The sequence below is a fragment of the Pygoscelis adeliae genome, unplaced genomic scaffold (assembly GCF_000699105.1).
Source record: "Pygoscelis adeliae isolate BGI_AS28 unplaced genomic scaffold, ASM69910v1 Scaffold482, whole genome shotgun sequence".
NCBI lineage: Eukaryota > Metazoa > Chordata > Aves > Sphenisciformes > Spheniscidae > Pygoscelis > Pygoscelis adeliae.
The window spans coordinates 420,814-447,499 of record NW_008824192.1 but is presented as its reverse complement, the minus strand read 5'-3'; the positions used below and the strand labels follow the sequence as shown (position 1 = coordinate 447,499).

At 42.7% G+C, this 26,686-nt stretch overlaps 2 protein-coding genes across 5 annotated transcripts in view; one reads left to right on the top strand and one right to left on the bottom strand.

Moving 5' to 3' along the window:
• The first annotated feature begins 235 nt into the window (after window positions 1-235).
• STK38 (serine/threonine kinase 38) lies at window positions 236-16,157 on the top strand. Its single transcript, XM_009334741.1, has 13 exons — window positions 236-1,001; window positions 3,301-3,352; window positions 3,521-3,643; window positions 4,250-4,333; window positions 6,101-6,224; window positions 7,661-7,815; window positions 8,955-9,057; window positions 10,083-10,144; window positions 10,693-10,810; window positions 11,008-11,131; window positions 11,876-11,971; window positions 12,224-12,318; window positions 12,908-16,157. The coding sequence occupies exons 1-13, from the start codon at window positions 871-873 to the stop codon at window positions 13,036-13,038; spliced, it is 1,398 nt and encodes a 465-aa protein (XP_009333016.1). The 5' UTR covers window positions 236-870; the 3' UTR covers window positions 13,039-16,157.
• Window positions 16,158-19,939: 3,782 nt separating this feature from the next.
• The window catches only part of KCTD20 (potassium channel tetramerization domain containing 20), a 23,431-nt gene continuing 16,684 nt past the window's right edge, over window positions 19,940-26,686 (bottom strand). For all 4 annotated transcript variants that reach the window (XM_009334739.1, XM_009334740.1, XM_009334738.1 and 1 more), the window contains exons 2-8: window positions 25,660-25,859; window positions 24,667-24,946; window positions 23,666-23,768; window positions 23,023-23,143; window positions 21,863-22,060; window positions 21,238-21,348; window positions 19,940-20,624 (exon numbers count right to left, since the gene is read on the bottom strand). In XM_009334739.1, coding sequence (XP_009333014.1) covers window positions 20,332-20,624; window positions 21,238-21,348; window positions 21,863-22,060; window positions 23,023-23,143; window positions 23,666-23,768; window positions 24,667-24,946; window positions 25,660-25,810 — 1,257 coding nt within the window. In that variant the 5' untranslated portion in view covers window positions 25,811-25,859 and the 3' untranslated portion in view covers window positions 19,940-20,331. The remainder of the gene's footprint in view (window positions 20,625-21,237; window positions 21,349-21,862; window positions 22,061-23,022; window positions 23,144-23,665; window positions 23,769-24,666; window positions 24,947-25,659; window positions 25,860-26,686) is intronic.

Sequence of the window (26,686 nt, the reverse complement as noted above, 5' to 3'; positions counted from 1 at the left end):
CTTTGTCTGCAATTTCTAGTAATAGTTGCAAGACGGGGTTACCTTGCTGCCAGTTGCGTTGTGACCAGGAGAACTAGCCCGAAGAGGTGGTTTCACGCTCGCGATCTTTGCATTTTAATGCGTTTTAGAAAGTAGAGCTGGGTTGTCAAATACATCCTGAAACTGTGCTGCCGGTTGGAAGTGGCATACTCCGATGTATTTATTGCTTAAGAGAATCCAGTATGTAAATGTAGGATACTTACACTAGGGTGGGGTTTTTTTTGTTTTTTTTTTTTAACTATAACTTGTTCCAAGGCAGTGGTCCTCTGGAATTTGCCAGATTTCTGTGTGAAAGCATCTAGTAAAAGCTCCCGTAGTGCTTAAAAGCAACTAAATTGCTTTTTTCTCCTTCCTCGGTTGCTCCGTTATTGGGTTGGCTTTCAGGATTTTGATAAATTTCACAGCAGAAGAGACAGCAGGCGACCGATGGAGTTATTTCTGCAAGGGTCATAGGAAGAGGGACTTCTGGATTAGATGTTTCACTGTGATATTTCGGAATTTTTAACACTCGTTAAAGATAGAATATATTGGGAGAAATAAACATTTGCAGCACTGCCTGAAATTGTGGTTTTTGAGGCACCGTGTTTCTTAAGTTTCCTTCCCCCTTATTTTCAGATCAAAAATGTTCAAAACAGGAAGTTTGACTTGCACCTTTTATTTTGTAAGACTTTTCCCTACTTAGTCTTAGTTTAGACAACTGGGCTGTTAGCGTTTGTCCTTAAAATCGTAACTCTGCGATTCGGCGCCACTTAATTGATTGCAGCTCGTGTTTGAAGGTTATTTGCCATTTATAATGCTAAAGGTTTCCTCCCTTTTTCTTCCCGGATAGCCATGGCGATGACAGGCCCAACACCGTGCTCGTCCATGAGTAATCACACCAAGGAGCGAGTTACGATGACAAAGGTGACGTTAGAAAACTTCTACAGCAACCTCATCGCCCAGCACGAAGAACGAGAGATGAGGTAAAAAACCTTTCTTGCTTCCTTTCCAAACTGGGTAAGAGCCAAAAATACATATTAACCGCGTTCAGTTTTCTGGAGCCAAAGCAAAAATAGACCGTCTTTGCTGAGCGAGTGCCTGAACCCCTGAGATGGGGACCTGGCTGGGGCTTGGCATGAGCATCCAGAGGCGACTGGTGGGTTTCTGAATCCCACGGTAGTTCAGGCTGGAGCTTTTTGAGTTCCTTCTGCAACCAGTTGAAACGTGCTTGCAAATGCAGAAGTGAGATGACTGTTACCCAGTTTCTAAAGAGCCAGATATTTGATTATGCGACAAAGTAGAAACTAACTTTGGGATGCACTTGGGATGATTCAAGTACAGTTCTGAAGTGGAAAGCCAACGTTTACAAATGTTTATCCTGCCTGTGTCTGTTCTGTTGCCTCGTCCCATTGTACGTCCCTGGTTGTAATATTTAAAGCTCATTCTAGAGCATCAGTTTCAGTTTGGATTATAATGTGTGATCGAGTCGGCTGATAAAGGAAGCTAATCTTTTCAAAGACAGTGAGGGATTGCTGTGAGGACTGTCACTTAATGCTAACTTCTCTGTGAGTTACCTGAACCTATGGCATCTCTTTAAATATATCGGTCAAAATATAACAAGCGATTTAACTGAGAAGTATTACTTCTACTTTCCTTTGGCTGGAACCCTCTGATTTGCTGAATATCCTCAAGTTGTAGCACGGGGACTTTGATGTTCTCCCGACTTGCCCTGTGGTCTATAATCAGAATTCTCAAAAAGGTTCAGTGTTCGTTCGCTTGCAGACTCGCTGCCCCAAAACCTAACTAGGTCCACGGGGAATGCCTGCTAACTGCAGTAACTGCAGAAATGAGGAAGCAATTCAGAAATAAATACCAGCTTGCATACGTGTTTTCTTCAAGGCTTCAAATTAGTAATGAGAGATTGAAGTCTAATCCAAACAGAAAATATCACTGATTTAATTCCTTTCTTTCTCTTTGTGTAGCTCTTGCTTTTTATTATGAGCGCTATTGTCTACTCCCAAAACCTCGATGACAGGGTTTTTTTCTGTTTAGGATCAAGACTTTGAACAAACATACCGGCCTTCACAAGTTAACGTGTTTTTTTAACAATAGATGTGTCTGCGGATGTGCCATTTGGAGTTCAAATGGCGTTGACAAAACGTACGCTGAAGTGCAGACAGGACCCATTAAGGGTGTTTGGAGGAATTTCAGCATCGCCCGGTCATGCTGAGCTATTTAATTCTGCGTGTCGCAGCAGCCGTCTTCGGCTACTGGAGTCGCTGTTCTGAGCGTGAAATGGGGTGACCGGACGGGGCTCGCTGGGTACTTAAATAAGGGCAAAGCGATTTAAATGTGCCCGATTGTGGAAGCGATAACCCAAAATATTATCACGTCGCAGCAGCTGCGTAGTGGCACAGGAGACCGGAAGAGGATCTTGCGAAGAATGACTTGCATAAAGAGAAGGAATTTTTTAGTACATTTGTAATGTTACACCAATAAAAACACACATGGAGAGAGGAAAAAAAAAAACCCCAAACACCCATCCCAGTTCAGCCAGCTACTAATATGGTCGGTGTTGGGAAAAAGTTCCCGGAGGGTCATCGTTACAAATGTCCCCTGAAGCCGTTCCCCCCTCTGAAGTCTTGCTTCCTTTTTTTTTCTTTTCTCCCAAATGACCATTTTGTACTAAGGCCGTAAATATTTCTGATTCTTCAAGGGGGAGAATGTGCACAGACATGTTTCCTCTTCCCAAATATTTTGAGTATCTCGGCTATTAGGAAATAATAAAGTACCTTTTCTCATTTTGCACATGATGAGTTTGAGATGCAGAGAAATTACGGTGCGGATCCACAGACGTGTTTAAATAGCCAAGTCTCCCTGGAATAAGTGAGGCTTTGGTGTTTAAATATTTATTACGGCTCTGGCCTTAAGTGACTTGCCCGGCTGTCGAAGAGAGAGACAAGAATTGAACCCAGACCTCCTCAACCTACATTCGTATACAGCGAAAACATACGCTTGAATAAGGTGTGAAACTCAAGGCAGGTTTAGATTGTCAAAATTGGAGAGGACAAGGCTAGAATGTAGTACAAAGCTGTAATACGAGATTCTTCACAATTAATCTCAGGTCTGAGTCTCCCCTATGGATCATTTACACGTGTTACTTGCTGGCATCACATCCGCCTTTCACAGCAAGCAGAGACCAGAGGCGTTGGATACGTGCGTCTGAGTAAGAAACAACGTTAATGATTCAACCTTTATTTTTCTAATTTGTCTCTGCTACAGACAAAAGAAGCTAGAACAAATGATGGAAGAAGAAGGCTTAAAAGATGAAGAGGTAAAAAATATGGGAAAATTATCTTAATGGTTAGATATGAGTGATTTTCTTTTATAAATGGAGGTCTGGGATCTCTCCTTGGAATTGCTGTGATCTCTATGGAGCCCACCTGCAGGATTCTCACTGTGGGTTTTTGTGGTTTGTTTTTTTATTCTCCCTAAACTCTAGAAAAGAATCAGGAGGTCAGCACACGCGCAAAAGGAAACGGAGTTTCTTCGCCTAAAGAGAACAAGGCTTGGCTTGGAAGACTTTGAGTCTTTAAAAGTAATAGGCAGAGGAGCATTTGGAGAGGCAAGTCCAGAAAAGATGACTAAACGTATTTTTAAATGGCACTGGTATTTGTTAAAGACTTGCACAGTTTATACAAGTGAAAGATAAATGTAACAACCGCAGATTGATTTTTAGCTTAATAGTCACGCGCATCTCTCTTTATGCCTAATAAATGCTGGTTTAAAAACATCATGTGCCTATTAAAACATTTAAAACATATTAAAAACGTTTAAAGGAACATGAACGCTGTTGAAAAGGACTCGGTGAGCGAGCTAAATGCAAGTTTGGCAGCGTGCTTTAATTCTGACCTCCCGGGGCTGGCCTTACGGAGGAGGGAGAGCTGGGGGGCCGCTCGCAGTAGTCTCTTCTGGTGGCCGCCTTCAGCGAGAGCGGCTTTGGACCTTCTGCTTTAGGTGTGCGATTGCTCAGTGTGTCACCTCTGTTAAAATGATTTCATCCCTTGGAATTAACCGAACTTAGTGCACAGTAATGGCAAACATGTAATACTTTTTGTTTTTATAAGCTGATATGATTTCATTAAATGGAAGCCAAGGGCTTGATACCCAAATTTGTCAAGAGTTGTAGTGATAATGCGGTATGTGACTCACATTTTTGCATACTTCCTAGGTGCGACTTGTCCAGAAGAAAGATACGGGGCATGTTTATGCAATGAAAATACTACGTAAAGCCGATATGCTTGAAAAAGAGCAGGTGAATAGCGACCTTGAGTAGCAATGCTACCGTCCGTGGTTTAGATGACTTGGGGAGGTAATTGTGGTGTGTAGAGAGGAGTGACAGGTATCTGTGGTCTAGGTTTACTAGCTAAAAAATGATGTGTGTGTGGGGTTTTTTCCTCATTTTTTTTATTGAGGAAATAGGTCAGAAAAATCTTGCACGAATTCATAAGGAGCTGTCTTCTAGCGGGCTCTTTCAAGTCTCTTCTTTTTTTTGAACGTTCCTTGTAACGATGCAAAAGTTTGAGGATTATATGTAGGGTTCCAGTAGCAGGTACAGGCTATCGTATGTAACTGAATGCTCAGAACAGTGTTTCAAACACCCTCCGACGCCTTGCTTAGTCTTAATGGCAGGTGCCGTTGTTACACTCCTTCCTCACGAAGCAAGGTAGGACTGAACTCACTTTCTACTTGAAAACGTGGGGAAGCAGAGCATTTTTCTAAGGACCAGGTCTGTCTTTCTCCAATGAAAGAGAAGGACGGTTCTGTGTGTCTGATTTATGTTCCTCCTCCTCGTTTTATGATGATGTATGTTGCACGTACATGTGCAAATGATTGACAAGATCGGTGTTTTACTGATTCTTCTGTACTTCTGATTTGTGCAATCAGACATAAATATCCAAGTGATGTGACTGCCGGAATTCTGACCGAGAGGCATACAGTAGTGGTGTTTAACTCCTGGAAATACAGTGCCCTGAGACAATCATTTCTTGTCCAGCCCTGGGATGAAGCTGGGAAGCACTGTGTGCGCGCGCTCATAAAATCGGGAACTGGTTTCCATTTCGGAAAGCGCTTGTTTAAAAAGCGAGCAGCAGCGTGTTCACGCACGAGCCTTCTGCACCGCTGCTGAATTAGTGCTGTGCTCTAAATCTGTGGGAATAGGCTGAAGCCGTATCTGAAGGGCATGCTAACTGTTTCGAGAAGAGCTAGATTTTCAGAGCTCTAATTACTAGATATTTTTGTAAAAAATTGAGATATTTTAGTGCATAGGATTAAGCTGTTTTTTATAATCAACCATTTGTGCCTCCTCCTGAATCTTCCCATGGTAAGAAATTGTGTTTTGGAGTGGTCTGTTATCTAAGTGGTTTTAAGATAAGTCTTTTCATAGTGTCCCGTATCACTTGCACAGTTCTGATTTGAAGGGGACCCAAATGCCGTAAGAATTGAAAGAATAAAACCATAAAAGTGGGTTATCTTTCTGTACGGAACCTTGTTGTTCAGGAGGGTGGTTTAAATTTATCTAGCTTGAGTTTTTGCTTAAAAGAATGAGGTTAGTGCTCTCTTGCCTTCCTGCATGTGTCGCTAGGTATGGCAGCAGCAGTCACACAGTAAGTATAAATGTTACTCGAGTGTAAACGTCCAAAGGCAAAAGTCCCCATAAACTTCCCAGTGGAAACTTTTGAATATAAAAGGCTCTTTCAGATCTTCGTGCTGAGGAGTAAAATGGAGTTGGCGTTCAACGGGATTTATCAGATTGGGGGGAAAAAAGAAACATTTTGGGAAAATACAGCAGTTTAATGAAAGCTTCTCACCTTTTTGCTGTCAGAAGCGTGACTTTTGGATTTGATTTTGAACATATTGAGGGGTGAAACTATTTGAAAATACTGAGGGGTGAAACTTGAAGTTTTGATGGTGTTTCTGCCCTCATGCAGAAGTTTGATATATAATATAATACTCGTCTGTGAAATAAATGCAGGTAATAAAACATAGACTTGTAATTAATCAAATGCGTGTGTATCTCCAGGTTGGCCATATTCGTGCGGAGCGGGACATTCTAGTGGAGGCAGACAGTTTGTGGGTCGTGAAAATGTTCTATAGCTTTCAGGACAAGCTAAACCTCTACCTTATCATGGAGTTCCTGCCTGGAGGTAACAACCTGAAATCAAAAGACTGCTTTCCTCTTGTTTTGTGGATTTTTAACTTCTTAATTACGAATGTAGTCTGGGACGCGAGTGTATGCGGTTACCTTACAGTGGGGTTTGTACCGGACATGACTTTGTGAGGGAACAAGTCGTTGTAAACTGCTTTTAGGAGTTGGGGTGCTGAGGTCTTTGGGTCAGGCTCGAGGTTGTCTGCTTGGGTCTTCTGGCTACAGACGTTTGAAACTTGGCCTTAATGTTCTGCTAGTTCTTATCCTCGCTGAGCGCTGGCTATCTATAGATCCGTACCATAACCAGCTTTTGATTTGCTAACCTTTTCCTTTTAGCTGGCTTGCAGCAAGAGTAGCTTTTAAGGTCCTTTTTTCAGAGGATGATGATGTTTGTCCTCGAATGATAACGCTGCTGTAATTCACTTAAGAAGAAAGTCATACTGAAAGCCTGTGATATATGTGACTGATGAAACCACAAGAATGCTTTCTGAGATGACACTGCACAAATGCAATCTGGTTTTTGTAACAGCTCTGTAGCTGAAAGTATCTATTTAAATTCTGATGTTGTTGTGGTTTAACCTGGCAGGCAGCTAAACACCACACAGCCGCACTCCCCCCTGCACCAGTGGGACGGGGGAGAGAATTGGGGGGAAAAAAAAAAGTAAAATTCGTGGGTTGAGATAAAAACAGGACAGAAAAGGAAGGGAAAATAATAATGATGATGATAAAAGAATATACAAAGTGAGTGAGTGATGCACAGTGCAGTTGCTCACCACCCGCCGACCGATGCCCAGCCAGTCCCCGAGCAGCGGCCCCCCCGGCCAGCTCTCCCCAGTTTCTGTACTGGGCGTGACGTCCCGCGGTATGGAACGTCCCTCTGGCCGGTTGGGGTCAGCCGTCCTGGCTGTGCCCCCTCCCAGCTCCTTGTGCACCCCCAGCCTGCTCAGTCGGTAGAGCACGGGAAGCTGAACAGTCCCTGCCTAGTGCAAGCACTGCTCAGCACCAACTAAACCATGGGTGTGTTAGCAACATTGTTCTCCTCCTAAACCCAACACACAGCCCTGTACCGGCTACTAGGAGGAAAATTAACTCTATCCCTGCCGAAACCAGGACAGACGTGTAGTGAAGAGTGGCAGTTTGTAGCTGACTCTTAAGGGATGTTTCTGTACTGCTATTTCATCATCATGCTATTTAGCTGTCTCAGTAAATTTAATGCAACTACAGTACAAGTCTTTCCACATACAGTGATACAAGGGGAAATACAAGAGTTTGTCACAGAGGTGCTGGGGAACTCTGTCACTTTACATGAAATCAATTTAGATTTCCTGAGGTTTTAAATAGCTTAATTCTTTTCTTTGCAAATGTCTTCAGAATTAGCGAGAGTGGAGTTTGTGTGTTTGTATTTACCTTTGCTGTTTGTGGGGTGGCTTCTAGGTGATATGATGACGCTGTTGATGAAAAAGGACACTCTAACAGAAGAAGAGACACAGTTCTATATAGCTGAGACCGTGCTAGCCATTGATTCTATTCATCAGCTGGGTTTTATCCATCGAGACATAAAACCAGACAACCTTCTTCTGGATAGCAAGGTATGTACTAACCACTGGCTGGGTAGCAGTAAATAGGTCTTGTAACTTTTAATATTGACCTGAACTAGTGTTGACAGTTGTGAAAGAAGACGGCGCTTCTTTCTTAGCCCTGTTCCTCCTAGCTTTTGAGGGCATCTGCCATATTGCTGGGGGAAAAAAACCCAAGCCAAGACAGACCTCTCCTCCACCTCCAGCTGTATTCATACCTCACTTATGAGCTCTCTTCTGACAGTTGTTTCAGCTATTTTTGGTTATTTCAGCTGCAATTTAAAACACACAGTTTCAGTTCTCCCCGCTTAGTCGAAGATGTTTCCTTTGGGTCTCGCATCTGTGACGCTCACGTTTGCCAACTGTCGGGTAGACGATCATATCAAATGTGATGGATGGAGCTGTTCCATTCGCGAGACTGCAAACTTGAGATATTATCTCCCTCGGAATCGGGATGTATTTCTGAAGGCTGGCCAGGCTACCCGACTGCTTCTAGATGGTTATTGGAGGCAGTGTGCAGAAAGCTTGGTTGTGGCACTGCCTCCTACCGCTCCCTACAAGTTTGCTTAAAATTTAGCTTGTTTGGAAAAAGTTTGCTAACAGTAAATAATTATACTTTACCACTAGCCAGCTAATAATGCACTGTTGGAATTACTGATGTAATTCAGTATGTCTACATCTAGATGTAGATAAATTTAGAACTTTGAAAAGTATGTATATTTTAGATATACATCTAAAAATTGCGCATAGTCAGTGTGGTCGCATGTTATGCGCTAGGACAGATCCAATCCGTTAATTTAAGGTGTTTCTCCTTATCTCTTGGGGTCAACGCACAATCCAGGGACTACAGCTCCCTCTGGAGATGTTTCCTTTCACTCTGAAGCGGTCCGGAGCTTGCAGGAGCAGAGGTTTCTTGAAGTAAATAGCTCCTGGGCTTTCTCTGTGTAGTAGTGATGAAAGTATCAATAGCTTCATTCTGTGTACACATCCAGTCTTAGGCTAAAACAAGGAATGCAAAAAGAGTGCATCTATTTATTATACAAAATAAAGGGAAGGGAAGAAGTAGAAAACTTTATTTGCTATGATAATGTCTCATACTGGTTTTGTATTTTGTTTTTGTTGGATTTTTTTGTTTGTTTGTTTGTTTCTAGGGCCACGTAAAACTCTCAGATTTTGGTCTGTGTACTGGACTAAAGAAAGCCCACAGAACAGAATTTTATAGAAACTTGAACCATAGTCTTCCTAGTGACTTCAGTAAGTTCTTTGGCTTCAGAAGGGTATCTGTGTGCTTGCTGTCGGTGCCTGATACAACTCATTTCAATCTGAGGTTAGAAGGCTGCAGAGGGGGGTTGAATATTCAACGCTGCATCGTGAGGTGTAACTTTGATTTTCTGTAGACCTTACTTATAAAAATAGTTACTTCATTGTACATAAACATCTTCGTTTCTAGAAGTTTGTCTTTGAAATAGACTCTTCTGTAGCCTTTCTTTGCCTGTGTAATAAACCTCGAATGAAAACTCAGTGTGACTTGGTAGATGCTAGCTGTATCTCACGTGTTACTTAAATTAATAAGTGAGCACACAGTCTCTTTGAATATTCAGTAATTTTCTCAAGGGGAATAACTTTGATCATGGAGTTAAAAAGAGACTGAAAGCATGGATCGCTAATGAAAGGCTTTATGAAATGTTATCAATATTACAGAGGTTTGGAAGTTGCCGATAGGTTTAGGGTATTGACAGATGTGCTCTTTGCAACCATCTGTACCGGTGGAAGAGGTTACATCCCTTGCTTTGTTCTTAAGTGTCAGCTGCCGCTGCCTGCTAGAGGCTGCTGACCACTCTGATCTGCCGTCGCAGGCACCCCTTAGATTGCGCCAGGTAAACTGAGCAAGGCAAGGCTGAGGCAGGTTAACTAGTTCATCCAACCGTTAACTAGACGGTTGGACTCAATGATCTTGGAGGTCTCTTCCAACCTTAATCATTCTATGATTCTATGATCTCTGCTGATGTGGCTTATCTTCAGCGAGGTGAATTAAGGTGTGCCTCCACAAATAGCTCCAGCTTCACTGTGGTGGTAAATTTTGGCCGCAGGGGCCAGTGACGAGCACCTGGGGACTGTGACCTCTTCCCAGGACAGCTAATACAAAACGGGCTGGCTGTCCAGGCCCTGGCTACCTTTTCTGATGTCGTAAAGGAGATTTTTAGTGTAATGGTTTCGGGATAAAAATGTATGTTGGGTGACCAGTAGGATGCAGTCGCATATATTCCAATCTCCTTTAGCTTTCCAGAACATGAATTCCAAAAGGAAAGCAGAGACTTGGAAGAGAAACAGGCGGCAGTTGGTAAGTACGTTTCACCTGCTTGGAAATGTTCTCTGCCGAGCTGTTGCGTTCCAATGGCACGCGTATTTAAGTGACAGGCATTAATCCATTTCGGGGTTCTGAACAATGCTGAAATAAAAAGATTCATGCTTTTTCTCTTAAAAAGAGGAATGACTCTAGTTTGTCCTTCATCCATCTGCTGAACAGCTGGTGCCATATGTGCCTGAGATGGCACTGCCATAATTATTTACATTGATGTCTGATGCCTCCCAGCTAAAACTAACTGTTCTTGCCACTTTCAAGATAACAAAGGGCTAATGACCCATTCCAGGGTGTCTATATAGACAGTGGTACCTTTCCCCATTTCCCCGACGGTATTTTAAGACTCTTTCACGTGAACATGTTGATTTTGTCTCTACATATTCTGAAATAAAGGCTTTAAACAACTTTGCTAAAGGATCTTGGAGACAATCTGGTGTCTTCCTCAAAATAACCGTTGTTGCATAAGTTCTCACTTCCATATCAGGCAGTTTTCTCTAAAGATGCATAACTGCTGGTATTTGTTCCAGGCTTTTTCTACTGTGGGTACTCCGGATTACATTGCCCCTGAAGTTTTCATGCAGACCGGCTACAACAAACTTTGCGACTGGTGGTCACTTGGGGTCATCATGTACGAGATGCTGATTGGTAAGAAACAGGCAGCGCACAGGTTTTAAGCAGGAATTGTGGTGTAGGACATCAGCTGTATTCATGTGCTTGGGGTCAGGTTCTCAAAGCATCCACTCCTTGCGTGGTTTGCGAGGTTTGTTCTGGTGCACTGTAGACTTCAGTAACTACAGGAACTATTTTTGCTTTATACGCGATTGTATTCTCTTTCTTTCCAGGTTATCCACCGTTCTGTTCTGAGACTCCTCAAGAGACATACAAGAAAGTAATGAATTGGAAAGAGACTCTCACGTTTCCTCCAGAAGTTCCAATATCTGATAAAGCAAAGGATCTTATTTTAAGGTGCCACCCAAATGGTTTGCCAGTTAATATAGTAGTAATTTTTTTGTCTTGCAAACTGTACTACGTGCCTCTCATAGGTTGTTTCACATGAAAAAAAACCTGATGCTTGTGACAGCTACATACTCCGTTATGCACATGCATCAAATGCTGAACTCCCTTGTCAAATACATTTGTCTCTCGGAGGTCATCTAGTGGAGCCCTGACTGACTGAACTATACTAAAAAGATGCTCCCATGTAAGTGCTGCTAGTCTGGCAAAATCTGAACGTTTCTGCTCTTTATTTTGTCTGTGAGCTTCTCGTGGAAGCAACTTAATCGTTTTGCCAGAGCTAGCTTCTTACAATGGCAATGGGTTTGACATTGTACGCCCTGGAGCATACAAACATACTCCAGTGCGTGCTGACTCTTGCTCTTTCATTTATATTTTCAATCGCTTATCTATTTTCAGGACAGAAATATAAATGTCTAGCTTTTCAGGCTTTATATGTTCTCCTGCTCTACACTGGTCCTGAAATAGAAAGGGCACATTATCCTGTTGTGAAGGAATACCACATCTTAATTGTAGCATTTGACATGACATTCCTAAGCGTAACTTTGTGTGTTGGTTTTGCAGTGGGAGTTCTTGACCTTCTCCATTTATTTGTTAAGGAACCGTAGTAGTACCAGTTTGGAAAGCCGTTCCATTTCTGGATGGAATGCTTTCGTTTTCATTCCTCCTTCATTTTCATTCTTCCTTCCATCCCAGATTTTGCTGTGAGTGGGAGCACAGAATTGGTGCATCTGGTGTGGAGGAAATAAAGAGTAACCCATTCTTTGAAGGGGTTGATTGGGAGCATATCAGGTAAGATGCGTTGCAGAAAAGCAAGCTGCTCTTCTCTGTGGACTGTTTAAAGCTAGTCCTGTTCAACAGAAGTGAGCAGCTTGACTGGCATTTATTATCTCCAGGTGGGGGTGAGAGTATTTTGTTCCTTATCTGAAGCTTGCTAAGGTCTGGGTACCTTCAGTCTTTGATTCTGTTAAGAAATGGAAAGCGGCTGGATCCTGCTTTCTTCTGCCTTTGAAATCCTAATGCTGAAACTGCTCTTCTTGGCAGAGAGAGACCTGCTGCAATTTCAATAGAAATTAAAAGCATCGATGATACCTCAAACTTTGATGAATTTCCAGAATCTGATATCCTTAAACCAACAGGTAAATGCTTTGATTCTGCATGTAAACAATCCTTCCTCTTCTCCAGTAGAACAATGTAACTTTCCTGTTAATCAGAGAAAGGCTCTTACTAGATGCTAGTTTTTTATCATGCTCAAATCGTTAGCTTGGTAGTCTTGTGGTGCAGGGGTGTGCAAGCTGTAATTTGGGTTTCAGGAGATGGAATGCAGACTTGTGAATGATGAGGGAGCCGCTTGAGGAAGGGCGTCTCTAAGAGGCAGCAGAGCTCCCAGCAAGTTCAAATCTCAGCGGGACCCGTGAGCCCAACCCTGCGAGTACCTCTTGGTGTTGGCTAATTCTTGCTACCGCGTCTGACCCTTAGTATAGGGGGTAGGGAGAGGGTGGGACAGAAGGGGACGATCAGTTTTGGTGTAGATCTCTGAAGGATCCTTGTATTTACGTGTCAGAGCATGTTCATGCATTTGCTCCCTGGAGTTGAAGAATGAAACGGAATGCCTAGATTTACGATACTTATTTCTTTAGCAGCATTCTCCCCTCTTCCACATCCAGTGTTTTGTATGAAAATAAACTTTGCAGTCTTCAAAGGGTAATTTTATTTTTCTCTTATCAGTGGCAACAAGCAATCATCCAGAGACTGACTACAAGAACAAAGACTGGGTTTTTATCAATTATACCTACAAGCGTTTTGAAGGTCTGACAGCCCGAGGAGCAATACCATCCTATATGAAAGCAGGAAAGTAATAAATCTTTACCCGGGACAACTTCTGAGCTGTGGAATTCTGTTCCTGTACTTTGGGTTTATACCCATAAAAGAACTTTTTCTTTTTTTAAAGAAAACTTGAGGGCTATCAACTCTTAGAGAGGACTTCAGGACCCTGTTTTGTTACACACCCTGGTTGTTACTAAGGATTTTTTCTTTCTGCGCCATTGAAAAATTCCACAAAATGTTTGCAACATCTCTGCTGCAAGCACGTTTTGCTGCTTCAGGAGCAAGAGTTTTTCTTTTTAAATTCTTTGCCAGATTGTACAGTCCATCGGGAGAGGAGAGCAAGCCTTCACTTTGACGTTGCAAAGCGCGTGATGTTTATATGGGCTGTTTTGCCAGTCCTGCATTAAGTGACAAACTGAATCTGCCAATTCTGCCAGCACTGTTTTCCCAGTGGCTAAGGACTTCAGTACAGAGGAAACAAAGCAATAATTAAAGCTTGAGATAGACAACTCTCCAGTAACCTATCTAGTAGAAGGACACAACTTGTATTGCCTTAACCTTAGTTTGTAGTGCTATTTTTTATAATGCTACTTGGAAGCCTCTTGAATAGCATTTCTCAACTCTGTTGCAGTGGCCTCCAGTTGCGGTGCACTTTACTTCTGGTACTAAGACAGTGACCCTCAAGCCATTTAATATTTTTTTCCAAATTAAAAACCTGTGCAACGCTTTTTCTTTTCTAGACGGTCATAGGAGAAACAGGCCACTTCCTCCAGCACCAACAGTTTTCAGTTACTGTGTGAAAGGATGGATCTATAAACAATGCAGATAATCAAAACTACAGCTGGTAACACAGGTGGATCTGGAATTGGAGCAGAGAGGGAGGGAAATCCATTTAACCTGATCATTGGTGGGCATCTTGTGTACAGTGGGTCAGCTGTGAGGCTTCCCGTTCCTGCTGCTGCCATCTTTTGGCCACTTTAAAGATCTGCTGCATGTTCATCGGTTTAAAGACGAAACCATCTTTTGTGGCCTTTTTTTGCTCTTGGTTTTGAGCAGAACAGTATCAGATTCTTCCGTGAATCTTGATGCCAGAGGCCTCCCTGGCTTTTCCTTACAGAGCTCCTCTTGCTGTCGTGGCTGAACCATCTGCCCCTGTAGTCTTCCAAAGAGACGGTGCCTCACGAGGTCACTTTTGGGGCAGTGGAACCCACCGTGTCCACTCTTTGATTATTGCCTAATATAATTTATAAAAGTACATTCAGTTATGATCAGGATGCTCTCCAGGAGAGCCCCAAAGTGCCTTTCCTTGCCTAAGCATCTCTCAGAACATGACTGCATTTTGGGAGGGAGGATTCTGCCTCAGTTGAGCTTTTGGTAATTCCTTTTTATACTCACGAGCTCCACTTTGCACCCGTTTTGTAGTTAACTCTGCGCTTCCAGGGGCGGGTGGCATTGACCTTTGGGCCTGCCTGGTATGAGTCTTTAATTTGCAATTAGGTTTTTAAAATAATAAATGTAATGAGGTTCCTAAAAGCATGTATCAATTTGAACTGTCTTGGATTCTTGCAAACTTTTATTGGTGCTGAACACTAGCTACATAGCACAGACAAAAAAAAAAAAGCTGTTTAGAAACAAAGCTAGAGCAGTGTTTCAAAGTAAAAGGAAGGCTTTCGGTTATATTTAGTCCTAAGTTTCTAGATTAGGAAATGAAAGAAAATGAGTTTGTAGTGAAACTTTTTTTTAATAGGTGCTTTTAGGGAATTTTAACCTAGATGTCTTTTGAACCGAGTGCCATCGTAAAGGACTGATTGCGGAATTGACCCGTATGTAGCTAAAACTGGGTGATAATTCGTTAGCATCCTCTCCCTAACCACCCCTTGTGCTTTTTGCATGTGTCCTAGGAGTTCAATGAATTGCCATAAGCAGTTCAGATACCAGTTGGATCCTACAAAGCTGAAATGCAAAAATAGCCTTAATTAGAAGTACCAGGATCACTGCAGTCAGTAGGGCTTACTCAGATGACTAAGGGCTAACTGAAGTAACCATCTATAGGGCCAGGCTTTTTACCACCTAGTCAGTAATATCACCTTCTGCTCCCTTTTTTATGAAGGACGGATGCCAACTTCTCAAATTGCTCTATCTCCTTATCCTGCAGTTTCTTCTAGCCATTTGAAAATGTTGCCTTATAAACCATTGGAAAACTACGAGGTATTAATATCAAAACATTTTTTAAAAATTCCTAACAGCTTAGTTACTGCCTTAAAATAAAAAAAAAAAATATCAAAATTCTTTAAAGCTGCTGTGGATTAGGACTAAATGATTTTGAGTAGCTGCATTATTAGCCCTTTACTAAAAGGGACTGGCATTTTTATTTATAAATACCAAAGATGAAGAAGCTATACAAGTGTCCGTTGTGATAACTTGCTGTGGAAAAAACCACCCCTATATAATAATATGTGTTGTGCATTTTTAGTGCATGTGTTTCAAAGCGTTCTGAAACCTCAGACTGTTCACTTCTCGAGTTAAAGGTGAAGTTTTTCAAAGGCACAAGGAGCAGTTGGGTACCTCATTCCTGTTGTCTTTCAGAAGAAGTTGGATGTCTGACTATAGGCCTCTTGGACACACCTTTCCAGCAGTAGGTTTCGTATCACAGTTCATCGTGAGCCTGCCTCCTGTTACAGTTGTTCACCAACACTAGGGGAAAAAAAAATACAGTGTCGTCTTTCCAGGATCCATACTTCACTACTAACAGATTGAGTTTTGTATGCCTGTTCCATCTCCCATGTTAGCCAAACACTTTTCTTAGCTGCTGGCTTGTGTATTGAGGTGGTATGTACCTTTTAGCTCTTTTTTTTAAGCTGCAAGGAGTTGCTGGACTTCTAGGAGTAATTCCAATCTGAATTTCCAGTGGATCTGAACATGAGTTACGTTGCCAGTTCATCTCTGTATCATGCCTAGCACAAAACTGCACTAAGTGTTTGCCCTGACTCTGCCTTAACTTGTAAGTTGAAAAAGTGTTCTGTAAATATTTAAAAGCTGTTACTAAATTGCACTGTAAAATTTGGCAGGTGTGTTGTGTGTTGCTGGGGGAGCCAACTTTTTATGGAGCGATCTTTGCATTGTGTTGTGTAAATAAAACCTCTTAGTAAACACAATTTTGCTAGCATGTTTTGTTTTTACAAACTGGAATCTCTCAGGTTGGTTTTTTTTTCAGACTTCAAACTAACTTTAGAATCGACTGCTTGGGTATGAGAACGCAGTGGTAACTCACGGGCTGAAGACCACATTTCCAAAAGATGCAGAGCAGGCATGAAGAAATGAGCACCCTATTGAAGGTGAGACAGTGCTGGTCTTCAGAAGAATTAAACCTTTCTGGCAGAACGCGCCTGGCCTCCTGGCAGGGGTGGATGACCCTGGCCTTATTCATGCCTAGATGTCTGCATTGTGTAAATGTCACTTCAGTTTACCAACTTCAGGGCAAGCTCTTTTTAATCTTTTCCCCTTTCTATTTTTAAAGGGGATAATAAGCATTGGAAGCAAAGCTACGACCCTTCATTTTTTCTTTTTCTACCAGTTTGTAACATGCCAAAATCAACTTGCAGTTCTTATTTCGCTTCACATTCGCAACAGCTCCACCTGTGAGTACAAGTTCCTGTTATCACTTCAGTAATTCCACTAAATTCCACCTTGTTCAAACTCTAATGCCTTTCTCAAGCTTCATCAAGAAAACCCTTGAAATACATCGAACGCTGAAGATGGAAATAAAAGCTTGCTCCAAAGCTGTTTTTTTCCAAAGACAGAAGTGGTAGAAGCAGAGAGCATCTTTCGCAGCATACTAACCCAAACTAGCACTCGGGCCTCTTACAGATGCCGCATGTTTTGTGGGTTACGTGGTGTTACCTCATACCTGTGCTATGTGCTGCTTTTAGAACATCACTGCAGCGAGCTGGTAAACTCTGAGGTCCTCCCAGCACAAGTGGTAGCGGCGCTTCTGTGCAGCTGCCGCACAAGGTCCTTGCCAAATCAACCAGGCTCTGTCTGACACGAGATTACTTCTAGGACTGGGGGGTCCCAAGCCACGCTTCCTTTATGAAGTAGGGAAACAAAACCTTCTAGCAATCTATCCCCTGCCCATTCGTCTACTCCACATTTAAAACAGTTTTTAAAAGAGCCAAACAAGCTGCATATAATTTATACTTTAATACAGAAAAGAAACCGTACATCTGTAGTTCATACACACCACAGGTAACACTTCAGTATATCCAGAGTAAGACAAAACTTGACCTTGTACATGAACAGTATGTGACCAAGAGAGGAGGAAAAGCAAATGCACACTTTTTCAACTTGATTTAGTGTTCCAAAGGAACTCAAGCTACTAAAAAAAAAATAAATCCAAAATTAATCTTTAATTGCTTGGGAAAGCCAATTAAGTACAGTGGCTTTTTGGAGTGATAAAAACTGCATGGAAATCACAGAAGCTGGATACCTCCATCCCACGCTGAAGGTCCAAATTGATTACGCAGAGTACCAACAAGTTCCTACAAGGCATCGACAGTCTTTAAACCTCAGGCAATGGCCTGCTGCAGCTAAGTGCCTGGGGCCACTATTTCTAACAAACCGGCTGAATCCTTCAAGAGGCCTAGCTGACACTCGGCTCAGGGACAGACGCTGGGGGGGCTTGTTTTGGCTGAATACGGTACTTAGCTGCCAGATCCCGCAAGCTGCTGTCGATGTCAGATGCTCGGCGTCCTGCAGGGTAGCGCTCAACGACATGCATGTACAAGTCCTTAGAGCAGAACGCGTGTAAACTCCAATTCCAAGTCAGCTGGTCAATACTAATACATGTTCACTTGAAGTTTGCACTGCTGTAAAAATAAATACACACCAAAAAAAAAATAATCCATAGGGCCTGGGGACAAGCTCCATCATTGCTGGGGGGACAGTCTCACCACTGCCTTTGCTTGACTTTTGGGAACGGCTCGTTACCAAGGCAAGTAATGGGTTTGGTCTGGCCCTTAGCCGGAAGGTTAATGGTCCATATGTCTTCCTTTCTCTACTACAAAAATAGAAATTCACCTAGAGCAATAATGGAAAGTGATTGCACGCCATCTCTGTGCGGATTCTGAAGGACACTTCTCTATACTGATCCAATGACGCGTAGGGAGGATTTTTCAAAAGTAGCCAGGTGGACCCGGGCATCTGAACCCCTGGGACGCTCAGGAGGTCCTGAAGCGCTTTTGGAAATCTTCCCATAGGCACTTATAAAAAGAAGAAATCTATTTGCTGCACTCAGGAAAGAAGGTAAGAACAGAAACACTGCAAAGAATGGAACCTGTATCCATACAAACCGGAACTAAATATATCAGCAGGTGTATCTGCCTTGGCAGAGATTTTGTTACTCGTAACTAAAACGACACTCATAAACCTTTAGGAAAATTTGTGCTCGATATTGTCATGTTACTAACACTGAAAAAAACATCCTTAGCAGCAAACAGTAACAGCAATCTTCAATGCTAAGTCTACCATACGCTTTGCAGACAGATAGAGAATAACAAAAATTTGCTTGACGATGCAACCCTGACAACAAAGGATTAAACCTTCTAGGGGCACAGACCGATACCTACTTCTACTTTGAAGTACGACCAGGTAATTCAATGCGTCAGTGGTACAGGTTTCAACAGCAGTCAATTGCAAGAGCAGAACTGACCTGAACTTAACAACTTTGCGAGGGAGCTCTCTCCCTCTCTCTCTGTTTTTGAATGGGTTCCAGCTTTTCTTTGCACCAGCACCATGTTTCAGTGTAAAGTCACTCTGCTTTGGGTACCTAAAACCTCTACACAGCCATCAGAAATGATGGCTTTGTAAGGCAGGCCCGTTCCGGTGGACGCGCGGCTCCGTTGTGGCACCACTGAACTAGCGGCGCGCTAATCAGGGGGTTAAGCAAGCCTACAGGGAACTCCATACTGCAGGAACAGGACCAGCTAGGCTCTAATATAACTAACCGAGCTAAACCAGCTTGGAGTGTGTCTATACTTACAGTCACAGCTTTGTTGGCCCTGAATCCAAAATGAACAGAGCCTTAACCACAGACTAGGATAATGTATTCAGAGCAGCAAAGGAGAGTTGTTCCCAGGTACGTGTATTTTTCTCTGCTGAAGGCTGGTTTACTATTGGTATTTCTTACCGGCCTGACAGCAAAATGGTTCAGTCAGTTCCGAACTGGGAAGAAAATAGCTGGCCTTTTAAAGCTGCAACAGTAGAGTGCTCCTTGGAGAGTCTACAGAAATTTTGACTGCCTAAGGTTGATGAGACCAAGGATTTTACTCAGGTATTAAACTGTCTGTACTGGGAGCTCCTCCACTGGCTTTTTTTGTCTTAGCAGGGGGATGGAGGAGACAAAGTCTTCAGCATGCACAGTCACCTCTAGAAAGCTTCTTACATCTATTAGGCTACTAAACAGATTTACTTTGTTGGTAAAATATCAACTACAGTTGATATTTTATATATAGTATAAATATATAGTTATATATTTATACTATATATTTATACTATTTATATATAGTATATATATTGTAGTATATAACTACAAAACAGTCTCTTATTTTTGGACATTTCCTTCAGCGTGATCTACTTGTTTTACTGAACTTAACAGACAACGTCCCTAAAAACAGTGATTCCATCTTATGGAGAAATATATATGGGAAATTCCTGTGAACAGGCATATGCTTCCTATTAAACTAGTTCACCCGTCCCTAGAACAGCAGTACAACATGCTGGATGCAAAGCCAGGTGGCAGTGTAAACAGATTCCTCCACACTCGGTATTTTTGCTGTCATTCCTCCACACTCAGTATTTTGCTGTCACAACTGTGCTACATTTCTGCTGGTTGATGAAAGAGTATCATCTGTCCTGCCTTGATGTTCGCTCCTTTGTAACTGATTATCACAAAAGCAAAGCTAAGTGCCTAACGGTAAAGGAAAGCTTTGTCTTGACAGGCCCAGAATTTCCTCTCTCATGTCAAACGACATTTCTAAATACTTCTGCTCTTTTTAGAAGTTTAGGTAAAATATTCAGCACCCACCAATCTGGAAGCCTTTGTAGTAGAAACAAACAGCATAATTTCTTTTTGTCTGAGGAGACGTTGCTTTTGATTGCACAATTAGACTATGGAGTGTGGCTCTTTATTAACATGCTTGAAATACGACAATGTGGTAAGAGCATGAACGAGGATAAAGCACCTTGCAGGAGTCTGTGTTCCATCACCTGGGATGAAACTATGCTGAGACGTTCCCACGTCAAGCAGGACTATCCACCCTGAGCCACGACTAATCTGGTAGATCGTTAACAGCCATTTGGGAGAATGGTGCGTTTAGCCTGTCGAGTTCATCTACTTGTGGGGGGTGATGCATTATCACCTCATGGTCCTCTGAAACGTCATCACCCACAGTGACTAGGTTTGTTAGGGATTTGCTCCGAACACACTGGAAATCAACGTGACGGCTTTTGCCTTCTTCCTTTTCCCATGACATCTGGATGAATGGCCGTTGAACATAGTTGTATATCACTTCGGACCGGCCACCAGGCCTCCTCTTCACCTTCTCTTTACAGGTGGGATATCCTGAAAACACAGACAAGACAGTCAGTTGCACTACACACCTCTGACTTGCACAAAGGGACAACAGGATCCCAGAAGAACAGCCAGGCAGGAGTGATTATTGGGGCAGGGGGCACTTAGTAGACAAATGCTCACATTCTACATTCTTGGCTTGCAAAAGACCGCTTTCTTTTCCCCTGAAAAGACAGCGCAGCATTGTGTGTAGTCATACGATCCATGGCTGCACAGCGTTAGCCATTCTGTGAGCAAACATAGCTACTATAAAAATAAGACAGTCTCCCAGGACAGAGCATGTTCTCTAAGCTCCCTAAGGGAATGCTTGGATCAGCAGGCAGAAGCGTGACTCCCCTTTCCCGTCTGCTTGGTCCTAAAGAGACAACGCTTACTGGTACATGCTACGTATCTCATTTTTCCCTTAACTTTTAAGCCTCCTGACCAATTTCAGTGTAACGTGATAGAGGTGAAGGAAGATGCCCAGCTTCTACTAGTTTCATGAAAATAAATGCCGAGTAAAACACAGAGCAAAACAGGAAATGCCTAGAGTCCAGTGGAACCAGGCTTTACTGACTATGGAGTCACCTGTTTTAGAATTTCCTTTGTTGAAGAAATACTTTACCTTCAATGCCAATGCGAATATTTTTCAGGCCCCGTTCCTTTAATACAGCTTTTGCAACATCACGGTTCTCGATGTACTTGAAGAATCTGTACAGCTTGGAACTGTAAAGGACTTGAGAAATCAAAACGGTCATTAGAATTTACAAGGAGGGACCTTCCCCCCGTTTTTGACATGCTCGGCCGTGGGGGTGCCAAAAACCAGGTCTGGTCTCCAAGAACTACTTCAGGTGCCTGTTCCCATCACTGGGATTAGCTACACTTCCTTGGTGGGAGGGTAGGGATAGACACTACAGTCTGCATAGAATGGGTGGTGATGGGTGTGTAAAGCAGAGTATTCACTCACTAGGGAGCCAGGAAAAGGCTGAGGGGAAGGTGGCAAACAAAAGGAAAAGGATGCAGTGAGTGCTGTCATTACCAATGCAGGTGGTCATGCCAAAGCTCTAACTAGGCAGGTATCCTGCCTCTAGCAGCAGCCGGTTCAGAAGGAACGTACAAAACAGGACTCCACGTGCCAGCATCTCTTCCTGGAGGAAGACTGCTGTTTGGGCAACGGGTCCTCTCCTTATGGCCAGATGTCTGGGTGTGCGCTGAACACAGAGCCAGGAGCCCCAGTGTAGAGCCCTTACTTTGCGAGTACTCCTCTCCCATTGGAGGTGGATGATCTTCATCCCAGTCCACGGTGTCTTCATCTGTCAGCACGACAATATGGCATTCACGTTCCCCTTTCCTTGCGCTATCCACCATTATAGGCAGAATTAGCTCCTCCAGGTAGCTATCAAACTGCTTGTGAGCACCATCATTGGAGAGCTCATGTAACAGAGCACCTAATGAGACATAAATCATATGATGAGCTTTTTTACACAGTATGAAAATATGTCCCAGCTCTACACTTTCCAGATACATGCAAGAGCACAGCCCGCGTTCTTCTTTAGACAAACTCCTAAACATATGCTCAGATGCATCAACAGCCTTCAGCTCCAGAATTGGCAAAATCAGATGTATGAGACTGCATTTCAAATGGGATGCAAATTATACTGTAGAACCATTACATTACCATTAAAAAAAAACAAGGTCCAATAAATACAGTGAAACAGTGACAGACTGAATAATTAATTCATTATGAGACTTAACTTGAATTTCCAGCAACAACCTCTGTCCTTGAAAGCACATTTTCTGCCTTCTCTATGATCACTCATCAGAGGACAGGGTAGGAAATTCCACCCACAGCCTGTGCTATGATACCAGATACTCCATTTTAGTATAGTGCCTTTCACAGATTTGCCTATGTTAAAAGCTCTTTTTTGCCAGCATACCCACCAAAAAGCTGCTCCCTATCAGATCCCTTCATGACTAGGAGCTCTCTGCTACTTTCCAACTTCGGTATCTTTGGTTCCTGCTCTGCCCATCATCCTTTAGCTTAAATTATTCACGATTCTCTGGTACATTTTAGATAGGAGTTATAACCCTGCTTTTAGCCTTCATTTTGTTTGGCTGTAAGAGCAAGCTCTTCTTCTCAGCCTCTGTTACAAGAGGAGGCTAGAATTTTTATGATTTCAGTTTGCTTTTTTGAGCAAGGTGTCTGTGTTCTGCAGGATTCAATCACTTCACTTTGGACTGATGCAGCAAAAAAGGAAGCTGTTTAAATGCAATGCATACATGAGTCCTAGTGGAGTCCATACCTTCATGCTTAAACTAAACCACAGGATTAAGAACTGCACTGAATCAGGATCGAGTGCTCAACACCACGCAGATGATCTCCTAATAGCTGCTTTCTCTCCATACTTACTTAAATCTTGACATTTGATTGTGTTGAAATCAAAGTTTATGCAGAGGTAATCACATGTGTCTCGAAGGTCTGGGATGGAAATCCCATCAGGGCAGTTAATGATTCCGGTTTTGTAATAATCCTGCAAATAAAAGGACAGGTTTTGGAGAGAAAAATTAAGAATATCTTGGACTGTGATCATTTTTAATCAGTTCTTTGTTTTGTTAACCAACATTTGAGAGTCACAGAGGCTATAGATAGCTCTGTGAACAGTAAAAGCAGCCCTGCTTGTCCGAGAATCTATGTCTCTCTGCAGATCCTCTTGGGTCTGATAAACGGTGAGCTCCAGTTAAAACTTTTCCCATGGCATAGGGTTTCATAACATCTCATATGCAATATGCATTTCTATGCAACCACTAGGTCAGGACACAGCTCAGGAACTACAACAGCACGACACGAGAAAGGTAAAAGGCAACATGAGCAAATATTTGAAATGTTGATGCATACCAAAGTCTTCTATAATTTTTTTTTTTAAAATCACAATGCAAAACAGTAATAAAAGAATATGTCCCAGAGGGTGTGCAGCTGCCTGGGAGATGGCTCAGTTTCGCACATGTGACAAACAGATTGGTTGATTTTTTTCAATCTGCAAAAACCTCCTTACCAGCACAGTCCGGAACACAGCTGAGCTAATTCCTTCTGCGATTTCATATTCTCCCTTTTCATTTGGCCTGGTGAAATTATATTCTCTTCCTGGTCCAAACATTCTGAACAGATAAAAATCTACGTAAGTGCACAAGTACATTTAAATGCATTCATTCTAGAGACCAATAGGTGCACTGAGGTTAAACAAAACCAGCAGTGACACATACATACAGTAACTTGAAACCTATACTCCAATCTTTTACACAGTAAATAAGTACAAGAGCTGTCTCAGCTAAGTCCTCCTATAGAGCTGGACTCTGTCTGTTGCTACAGCTACTGTATTGTATGGAACAAGCCACAGCTCAGAGGAACAGATCATTCAACCCTGGGTCAGAAAATACCCTGGCAATAAAGCCCTTTCACTGACGCTGTGCAAGATAACCACCGCGTGCCTTTTGATCCCTCGTTTTACACAATGACCCGTGCAAGGGTCAGTAACCCCACAGAACCTGTCTCCCTTTGGTCAGAGATGGGTGAAAGTGCTGGCAATACAGAAAATGAGTGCTTCTTGTTGCATCAATAGGCTCCAACCTTTAAGCCACGTTACAGGGAGCTGAGTAACTTCTCTTTTGGGAGAGTATCAAAAGATAACAGCAGCACGGCGATGGAGCATTATCATTTTCCCCATTCTGGAAAGGAGGTTATCAGCTGTGAACAGATGTACTACTTACCAACACGGCAAACGCTTGGAGAGAAGGCAAAAGGAGACCATGTCTAGCTAAAAGCACACATTGTTTGAAGGAAGCGGACCGAAGGGAGAATGTTATCTAGAGAACTACCAACTCTCTCTACACCTGGTCGTGTCTTCAAAGCCTCACTCACAGCCAAGTTCTGAATGAGGTCAACCTTGCTTCGCTTGTGTGTACAGATGAGATCGCAAAACAAACATTAGGGGTTTGTTCCATTTTAGCAAACATTTGACTCCCTTGAGGTATCTTGAAAATAGTGGAAACCACCCACCTTCCCAGCATAGTATCCGGGTGAGCAGTGAAAATCTGTGGATTCACTGCAAAGCGAGTGCCATCTACCACAAGCGTCACTTTCTCTGGAGCCGCTGTTTGTGAATTGCTGCTTGAAGACAAAGCGCAGCATCCATGGCGTTCCTGGGTATTAAAATATTCTGACTGTCTCTTAGTTCCATCTTGGAAATGACAGTTGTGCGTGTCTTCAGGGGCAGACAACATGCTACTGATCTGGGGACTTACTGGACAAGCAGTGTGTCGGCATTCAGAATCTAAACCTGAGAGAGAAAAACAAATATTGCAAGGGTAAGATATAATTTATTGAAAAACATCACTTCATAGTAACACTTCCTACTGTAATTAGAAAATTGAGCCATACCATAACAAAGGAGGTCAATACACATAACTGTCAGGGTAATGTTATATGACGTAAAACTAGACTGCATTTTCAAATTCAGCCAGCAGTTGGATTTTGGATAAATAATTTCCCAATGAACCATGATGCTTAATACTCCTTGTGAAAGCAAGATGGATTCAGTGCGTACAGAGCAGGAGCACAGGAATTAAACAAGGCCAGAAATACAGACACAGATTCCTAGCACTGACAACGACTCTCACAGGAAAGCTGGAGCAGAAGCACATGCCACACTAGAGGTGGTTTAAGCCAGCAGTGCTTGATGTCCGGTCCATGGTGGGCACACAGCTCATCAGGACTGTCCAGCTCCTTCCAATTAATCTGTTCAGGGACAACCTCAGGAGGAGCTGAAAGTCGGCCAGCCAGGGCATACCCATGTGATGATCTTGCCAAGACAGCAAGACCCTAAACTCTGCTGTGGACCGTTGTCCTTTAGACCAGCCTGGCAAAGGCAGGGTACATACTCCCCAGTGCAAACTGCCTTGGGATACTGGAATTTTTCCAAAACGTAACACCCCTCAAAAAAAAAAAATATCTCCCTTAAAGATTACTATAAGGTAAAGACATTATCCTTACCCTCAGTCCTGGGAACCGCAGCAGGGCCGTGACCTCCGAGCGCCACGTTACTTTCTTCTGACTCATGGACTGTTACAGTTAGGTTTTCCACAGAGCAACTGGACTCCAGATTTCTTGACCAGTCTGTCCCACCAGCACAGTTAACATTCATGCTGGGCCTCCGTGATGCGAGGAGCTGGTTGCGCTTCCTAAGAGAAGAGCTAGGAGAGAGAGTACCACGTTGTTAGTTTTGGAAGAAACTCCCAAGCAATGAAGCTCAAATCCCTGTATCTGGTACCGCAAGCAACGTCCCTCAGGCTCAAAAGGCATTTCTTCAGATACTTAACTGTGTTTCAGAGAGGCTTATGATGCTAGTTATGCCCCTACACTTACCTAGAAAGAGGCAAAAAAAAGGTTTTAAAGTAACCAGGGGTCTATTTAATCTATACACCTTTCTTTTTTAAAAGTAAGTCTAAAGCCATTGATGTCTTTAGATCACATATGTGTTTCTGCAAACACCTTCCTGGCAATTGCCTGACCTCCAGACCACTTGAGCCCTTTAAAAATGTTTACATATGTCTTGATTCCCAGCACTGGCAAAATGAGCTCTGTAACATGGCCATAGCCCGAATACAGCATTTTCCCTGTTAACAGTTCAGGCGTTGCCTCTTAACCGCCCTGAGGTTTGACTAGGAGGTTCCCTGCTCCCAGTCATTGCTTTTTTTCGGTCTTCCTTCTTCTTGATTTATCACCCTCCCGTCATATAGTGCTCACCCTAGTACTTAACCCAATATAGTCCTACAACAAATACTCATATCACATAGAACAGCCAGGACTGCAGCAGCCTTACATCTATTGTATCCTGGCTCAGCCCGACACACATGATGCTTTAACCAATGCCATTCAAATCTTAGATGTTCTTCCAGCATGTGCAGAGAGACAGCTTCCATTTTTTCTGTTTGGCCACTTTACTCTTAAGTGAAATTCTTCCTCCCTGTTCCTACCTTTAAGACACACTTCACTCCTTTGTATCTCCTAACAGATCTCT

Coding starts and splice junctions, on each gene's coding strand:
- STK38 (XM_009334741.1), top strand. CDS start 871: ATGGCGATGACAGGCCCAACACCGTGCTCGTCCATGAGTAATCACACC. Junction 1,002..3,300: donor CACGAAGAACGAGAGATGAG/GTAAAAAACCTT, acceptor TCTCTGCTACAG/ACAAAAGAAGCTAGAACAAA. Junction 10,145..10,692: donor AGAGAAACAGGCGGCAGTTG/GTAAGTACGTTT, acceptor TATTTGTTCCAG/GCTTTTTCTACTGTGGGTAC.